This window comes from Arachis duranensis, chromosome 7, assembly GCF_000817695.3.
Source record: "Arachis duranensis cultivar V14167 chromosome 7, aradu.V14167.gnm2.J7QH, whole genome shotgun sequence".
In the NCBI taxonomy this organism is placed as follows: Eukaryota; Viridiplantae; Streptophyta; class Magnoliopsida; order Fabales; family Fabaceae; genus Arachis; species Arachis duranensis.
The window spans coordinates 61,016,281-61,024,704 of record NC_029778.3 but is presented as its reverse complement, the minus strand read 5'-3'; the positions used below and the strand labels follow the sequence as shown (position 1 = coordinate 61,024,704).

The following is an 8,424-nucleotide window of genomic DNA, read 5'->3' as shown; positions in this document are numbered from 1 at the left end:
AACTAGTAGCCTAGGGTTTACAGAGATGAGTAAATGACATAAAAATCCACTTCCGGGCCCACTTGGTGTGTGCTTGGGCTGAGCAATGAAGCATTTTCGTGTAGAGACTCCTTCTGGAGTTAAACGCCAGTTTTAGTGCCAGTATGGGCGTTTAACTCCCATTTTGGTGCCAGTTCCAGCGTTTAACGCTGGGATTTCTGAGGGTGACTTTGAATGCCGGTTTGGGCCATCAAATCTTGGGCAAAGTATGGACTATCATATATTGCTGGAAAGCCCAGGATGTCTACTTTCCAACGCCGTTAAGAACGCGCCAATTGGGTTTCTGTAGCTCCAGAAAATCCGCTTCGAGTGCAGGGAGGTCAGAATCCAACAGCATCTGCAGTCCTTTTCAGTCTCTGAATCAGATTTTTGCTCAGGTCCCTCAATTTCAGCCAGAAAATACCTGAAATCACAGAAAAACACACAAACCCATAGTAAAGTCCAGAAAAGTGAATTTTAACTAAAAACTAATAAAAATATACTAAAAACTAACTAGATCATACTAAAAACATACTAAAAACAATGCCAAAAAGCGTACAAATTATCCGCTCATCAGTGCTCAAGTTCAACATGCTCAAGTGAGAGTACTTTGCATACAGTGTAATAATCATTGATTTGTTGGCTTGTTCCCAACTGTTGATAAATCAACTGCACTTCATCACCCTTGGAGAACCCTTCAGTGGGGATTTTCTTGTTTTTCCATCCCTTCTGAGCTTTCTTCCTGCCGCTTTTCCTTTTTCTTGTTACTCCTTCTTCTTTGATAATAGCCTTTGCTTTGGGATTCTCCTTCCTCGTCAGCACTTTGATCCCTTCTTGATTTTCTTCTCCACTTTGCTCAGGCTCACTCTTCTTTTGGCATGCTGTGTTGTTTGTTTCTTGCCTTGGAGGATGATTTTCAACTATCTTGCTAGCTCCTTCCTTCCAGTGTATGCTTCCTTTGTCAACTTCCATGCAATTATTCTTCTCATTACTGGACTGTGTTTCTGAAAACACATTCAAGATGCTGTTCTCTTCATGCATTCTAAGGGTTAGTTTTCCTTATTCCACATCTATAATGGCTCTAGCAGTGGCCAAGAAAGGTCTCCCAAGTATGACAGAATCACCTTCATCCTCATCTGAATCTAAAACTACAAAGTCTGTAGGGTATATGAATTTGTCCACCTTGACTAGAAGGTTTTCAATCACACCCCTATGATTTACTACTGATTTATCTACCAGTTCTAGAGACATTTGTATGGTCTTAATTTCCTTTATGCACAGCTTTTTCACCAAAGAAGAGGGTATTAAGTTGATACTTGCTCCTAGATCGCAGAGAGCTTTGTTGATGGTCAATCTCCCAGTGGTGCAGGGTAGAAAGAAACTTCCAGGGTTTGCAAGTTTAGAGGGAAGCCCTTTTTGAATTAAGACTCTGCATTCCTCAGTAAGCAGTATAGTCTCTTTCTCATCCCAACTTCTTTTCTTGTTGATAAGCTCCTTCAAGCACTTAGCATATAGAGGCATTTGCTCCAATGCCTTAGCCAAGGGTATGTTGATTTCTAGCTTCTTGAAAGTCTTGAGGAACTTATAAAAGTGCTGATCCTTTGCTTCTTTGTGGAATCTCTGTGGATAAGGTAGTAGAGGTATAAGACTCTTCTCCACTTGCTGCTGTCTTGAATTTGGCTCTTCCATGATCTGCTTTCCCTTCTTTAAATTATGTGGTTGGTTGTTCTCTTCTGTGAGCTTTTCTGAGACATTCTTGCTTGTTATGTTCTTGTCGTTAGCTCCCTCTTTCTCTGTTGGTTCTTTGTCACTCTCCATAGGCTTCTTGGTTGCCCCTTTGTTGCTGTCCACCAATGTCTTTCCACTCCTTAGTTGCACAGCTTTGCACTCTTCTTTTGGATTAGGAATGGTGTCGCTTGGTAGTGAGCTTGAAGGTCTCTCAACAGAAATCTACTTAGAGATTTGTCCAATCTGCCTCTCTAGGCTCTTCATGGAAGCTTCCTGGTTCTTTGTTGCCATTTCTTGGTTCTTCATCATCTTCTCCATGAGCATCTCCAGATTAGTAATCCTCTGAGAATCTTGTGAGATTGATTGGTTTTGGGGTGTTGATGGATGATGGTAAGTGTTTTGGTTGATGGTTTGGTTATTGGATGGATAATGGTTGGAGTTGGGGTAATTGTTTTGAGGTTTTCTGTAAGGATTTTGGTTAGTTGGCTGCTGGTTGTGATTTTGGTTGTTTCTTGAGGTGTTTTGATTTGAGTTCCTTTGCTATGGTTCTTCCCCACCTGAGGTTTGGGTGGTTCTTCCAAGATGGATTGTAGGTGTCACCATACACCTCATTTGATCCGGAATTTTGGTTGTGCATGTACTGCACTTGCTCTTGTTGCTGTTCTTCTTGGTTCTCCTCATTCTGCCCCCAAGGATTTGATGGTTGGCTTGTAGCACTCACTGATGCAACCTGTAGGCTATCAATTCTCTTGGCCATTTGCTCAAATTGTTGCTGAATCTGCTGCTGCATCACTTTGTGTTGAGCCAAAATTGTATCCACTCCTTCCAATTCTAGCACTCCCTTCCTCTGTGATGGTTGGCGTTGCCTTTGATGAGCAAAGAAGTATTGGTTGTTGGCCACCATATCAATGAGGTTTTGAGCTTCCTCTGCAGTTTTCATCAATTGCAATGATCCTCCAGCTGAGTGATTAAGTGCCTCTTGAGCTTTTAGAGTGAGTCCTTCATAGAAATTCTGCAGCTTATCCCACTCAGTGAACATCTCTGGTGGACATTTCCTCAGCAGGGCCTTATATCTTTCCCAAGCCTTATATAGATTTTCAGCATCCATTTGGGTGAATGTCTGCACCTCAGTCTTCAATCTTATGATCCTTTGAGGGGGATAAAATTTGGCAAGAAACTTGCTCACCAAATCATCCCAAGTGTTGATGCTCTCCTTTGGAAATATTTCTAGCCATTGAGTGGCTTTGTCCCTGAGAGAGAATGGGAATAATAGCAACTTGTATATGTCAGGGTGCACTCCATTGCTTTTAACTGTGTCACAGATCCTCAAGAAAGTGGATAGATGTTGGTTCGGGTCCTCCAATGGTCCTCCTCCAAAAGAGCAGTTGTTTTGGACCAATGTGAAGAGTTGTGGCTTCAGTTCAAAGTTGTTTGCATTGACATTAGGGGTGAGAATGCTACTCCCACAATGTCTAGCATTTGCAAAAGTACAGGAGGCCAATACTCTCCTCTGTTGTGGGTTATTGTTGGCCCCTCCTTTTGGTGGATTGGTTGAACGTTCCTCCATGTCTTAAAATTCTTCTTCTGACTCCTCCTCTCCAACAATGTTTTTCCCTCTTTCAGCTCTTCTTAATCTCTTGATGGTTCGTTCGTCTTGTTCATGAAAGATGGGTATAGCTCTTGTTGTATCTGTCATATAAACAAAACACAAGAAACACACAGAACCAGAAAACCAGTGAAACTTCAATCTATTGCTAGAATGAGGTTTTGTTTAGCTTAGGCAACTAGTCAAACAGTTAATATGTTAGTTAAGAACAAAAGAAAAAAATGCTTAATCTAGATCTCCACTTCACTTAATCATTGTCAATCTATTTCAATCCCCGACAATGGCGCCAAAAACTTGATGTGTGGAAAACGATCCAACACAAAACTCACCGGCAAGTGTACCGGGTCGCATCAAGTAATAAAACTCATGGGAGTGAGGTCGATCCCACAGGGATTGAAGGATTAAGCAATTTTAGTTTAGTGGTTGATTTAGTCAAGCGAATCAAGTATTGGTTGAGGGATTTTGTATCCAACAGTAAGTAAATAGCAGGAAATGTAAAGGGGGAGGGATGATTTGCAGAAATTAAAGAGAACTGAAAGTAGAGGTGCTGAATCTTAAAGAACAAGAAACTAAATGACTGAAACTTAAAGTGCAAGAAATATAAATTACGGTAACTTAAAGTGCAAAAAATATAAATTGTATGTAAATTGCAGTAACTTAAAGTGCAAGAAATATAAATTGCTTGAATGAATAAGGGATTTGAGGACTGGGGTTTCAGAATTTAAGCAAGGGAAATTAAATTGCAACAATTAACCATGCAAGAGATGAATTGAAAGTAACCAGAGTTCAAACAGAAAGTAAAAATGTGATTGCAGCAGTGGTTCAGCAGAAGAACCAAAAAGAAAATTAGATCTCAGGACTCCAGAGACTAGATAGCAGAGTCTAGATCTCAATCGCCTTCCTAGATCCAAGTTCACAAAGCAAGTAAAGAGAAATTGAAGATTGAAGCAGTAAAGGAAATGAAATTTAACTCAATTATGCAGTAGGAAAATCAAAGAGATCTTAAATGGAGATTGAGACAGAAGTTCCTCAATTCTTCACACTCAAGACTCAAACAAAACCCAGTAAAGAAAACAAAAAGATCAGAGAAAGAAGAAGTGAATTCTCTCCTCCAATTCTTAAGCTATTGCAGAAAACAGAAAAATGGAAAGTGAGCTTTCAAGTTGACTAAGGATGAAAATTAAAATGAAAGTAAGCTCCTCCGTTGACTAAGGATGAAAATTAAAATGAAAGTACACTCTCTTCTAATTCTAACTAACACCTATTTATACACTTTCTATTTTGGATCTAAGAATTTTGAGTGGGCTTGAAAGATAGGTGAAGAATTGAATTCAATTGGATTTATAGATGAGTTTCAGTCCATATTGCTCCCAGGAGGCTGCTCTGCTCTTGTGGAGGGCAGAGCAGGGAAGCCTTGCATGTGGATCCAATTAGCGTGCCAAGTATGGGAGAGGCATCAGGATGCTGCCCTGACCTTGTGGAGAGTAGGGCAGTGGTGTCATGGTGCGTGCCTTGCTTCCCTGCCCGTGCTGTGATGCGCCAAGGATGCGTGCCCAAGCTCCCTTATTGTGCGTCAATTGTGCGTGCTAGCCGTGCCAAATTGTGCGCCATGCACCAAGGAATGCTGCTCTGCCCTCCTTGTGGGCAGCGCAAGCTTTCCATGTTCTTGGGTGAGGTCCCAAGTTCGAAACTTGCTGGATGGCTTTTGTTGCCCCTTTTTTCTTGGTTTTCTTGGCACCAAAGTAGCGCCTAGTCTCTTGCTTCCTCAAGGTCTTGTGTTCGATCCTTGGAGGTTGAAAACAAGCTAATTTTGGCTTGTTTTCCTTTCATTTGAACGCTACTTCCTTCCCTCTTGAGCTTGGTTCAAAACCCATGGGTGGCACTTGGAGAACAATTTCCTTGAATTTTTCCATGAGGAGCCCGAAATTGCTCTTGAGGAGGGCAGGGCAGAATTTTTCCTTCCCTTATTTCTTGGCCTAGAATTGTGCTCCGCCCTCAAGGATGGCAGCACAGTGAAGCCTTGAATGCTTGGTTCATTGTTGTGCTCCCTTTAAGGGCAGTGTGCTCTTGTGGAGAGCAGTGTGGCTTTCTTCCTTCCATGTGCCACACTCTTTTCTTCATTGGGACATGTTTTCTTAGGCCACGCTTTATTCTTTTCTTCTTTTCTTCACCTACAAATAATCAAAACAACCAATCAAAGTATCACTAAATTCACAAGGTTTATAAATCAATTAAAATTCAATTAAATTTAGCTTAAACCTCATGATTTAGTATCAATTAAATGGTGGTTGTTTGATTCAAATAAAACATGCAATTCCACTCTAAATTGCTTACTTATAGTGCAAAAAAGTGCATAAAAACTAGTGAAACAAGTGAAATTAGCTTGAAAAATGGGTATATGATGACTTGTTATCAATTGTGCGTACGTGATAAACCCCGCTTTTAGGGTTTATCTTGTATTGATTTCAAGGGTTTTATCAATGATTCCACACGCTTTTCATATGAAAATACATGACTTTGTGTTCCTTTCTTAATTTTGCTCATGGATGAAAACATGCTTATTTTGCACTAAACTAGATACATTTCTAATCCTCTCTTGGTGCCATGCGATGCCGTGACCTGTGTGTTAAGTGGTTTCAGAATATAGGGCAGGGATGACCCGGAGGAGAGAAGGAAAGTGGGTGCAAAGGAAAGGAGCATGAGAAAATGAACTTTGGAAACTTCAGCAAGGGCGCGTGCGCGTACCTAGCGCGCCCGCGTGGATTGCACAGCCAGAAACCAAAGTCAGGAGCCAAGCTACGAGCAGGCGCATGTAGCGGCAAAGCCATGACCCCCATGGGCGCGTCCGCGTACGTCACGCTTCCGCGCAAATTGCAAGACGCCCCAGTGGCGCGCACGCGTACTGTGCGCGTGCGCGCCGATGCTCGAATATGATTTTTTAAAGGTCACGTGACCTAGGCGTGGAGACAGTTGGGGATCCCATTTTGGGGAAGTGCCTTGGCGGGAAAAGCTTAAAAAAGACCAAGAGTTGAAGGGTTAGGTGACTTTTGCTCATTTTTACATTCTAGATATTTTCCTAGTGGTAGTTACACTCTTGGAGAGAGAGAGAGAGAGAGATTTCAACCTCTCATTAGGGTTCATCTTCTTCAATTTCTCAATTCTCAACCATTCCTTGGTGAGATCTATTGCAACTCTCAATTTACTTTGTTCATGTTATAGATCATCTTCTTTAATTTCAATTAGTGCTTGTAATTGTTCAATCCTCATAGATCTTAGATTCAACTTTGTAGTTTTGAATTCTATCAATTCCTTGAAAAATTCATTTCTATTGCTGCTCTTTGTTGATTGTTGTTAATCTCTTGTGTTGAAGTACTTTTAATTCTAATTTCTTCTCATTCTTACTATGTCTTTCATCCTTGATCATCAATTGTTCGATAAAATGCCAACACTAGTTATGGAGTAAAAGTTTCTTACTTGGCTTAGGGTTTGGACCATTAGAAAAAGTTGAATAGTTAATGTCAATTGTTGAGTGAAAATTAGGAATTGCTAATTGACTTGGAGTGCACTAAAGCTAGATTTCCCAAGGGTAAAACTAGGACTTGTGACTCAAGTTAGTTACTCTCACTTGACTTTCCTCTATATCTAGGGGTTAACTAAGTGAAGCAAGGCTTATTTGTTATCATCATTGAAGGAAATTATAATGATAGAATTTCTAATGCCAATCCTAGGCCAAGTCTTCTAATATTGATTGTTTGTCATCTACTTTCGTTAAACTCCAAAAGAATCATAACAAGGCTTCCTAATCAATAATATGCATTCTCTAGCAATTCCAAGGGAGGACGACTCGGGAGACTAGTACTCTCAGTTATAGATTGTAGGATTGTTTGATGCGAAGTTTGAATGTCGATTAGACTATATTCACGATTATATCCATTATTGAATTCTATATCGGCATGCTAAATTTCGTTTATCAGTACGCATGTCTGTGAAAGTTGCAGTCGTGTGTACGTGTGAAAGCTTGTGTATACGCATCATTGTAAAAGCACTCCACACTTTATTTCTTCATGAGTTCTTCACTTTTACATGCTTTTTTCTTTGTTTCTTCAATCCATCCTTGCCTTCTAAACCTGAAATCACTTCATCAAACACATCAAGGCATCGAATGGAATTAAGGTGAATTAAAATTAGCAATTTAAGGACATAAAAAGCATGTTTTCACTCTTCAGAATAAATTAGGAAGAATTCACAAGACCATGCTATTTTAATGAATAAATGTGAGAATAGTTGATAAAATCCACTCAATTCAACACAAGATAAATCCTAAAAATGGGGGTTTATCAACCTCTCCACACTTAAACCAAGCATGTACTCATGCTAAACTCAAGAAAGGTAAGAAAGGGGTATCTATTATTCAAGAAAAAATCTCTAAATGCAAACTATCTTCCTAAATGCAACTACGCTGGTTGACACTAACTATCCATCTTTATATAAGCTTAGCTAAAGTAAATCCAATTCCAAGAAAGAAAGTATGCACATTCAAGAGAGTTTATAAACTTGCAAGACAATAATAATCATAGATGGAAATATGAATTTGAGCAATTAAGCCCTCATCGGTTGTGTATATGCACTCTAGTCACTCAAGTGTTTAAGGTTAATTTACTCAATTCTCCTCTAATCATTCTTTCTAAAATTTGTTCTTCATCTAACCAATCAACAAATATTTAATGTACATAAGCAAATATCATGAGGTCTTTTCAAGGTTGTAATGGGGCTAAGGGTAAAGGTAAAGATATGTATATATGGCTAGGTGAGCATGTGTTTAAATCCTTGATTAACCTAAGTTATCACCTAACACATACACAATCTATAAAACTCTAATATCAAGCTTAGATACCCAAAATCTTACTTTTACAAAAACACATACTCATGTATCAATTTTAATTTAACCACATATGCATTGATTCTTATTGAATTTCACAATGGGGTAATTTTGTCCCTTTTTTGTTGCTTTCTTTTTTTTTTCTCTTTTTTTTATTATTTTTCTATGATATATATACCAAAACATCAATGCA

At 39.4% G+C, this 8,424-nt stretch overlaps 1 protein-coding gene across 1 annotated transcript; it reads right to left on the bottom strand.

The window, feature by feature from the left end:
- Positions 1 to 1,077: 1,077 nt before the first annotated feature.
- LOC107459233 (uncharacterized) lies at positions 1,078 to 1,539 on the bottom strand. Its single transcript, XM_016077450.1, has one exon. It carries the CDS (start codon positions 1,537 to 1,539, stop codon positions 1,078 to 1,080), a length of 462 nt encoding a protein of 153 aa, XP_015932936.1.
- Between the last annotated feature and the right edge of the window lie 6,885 nt (positions 1,540 to 8,424).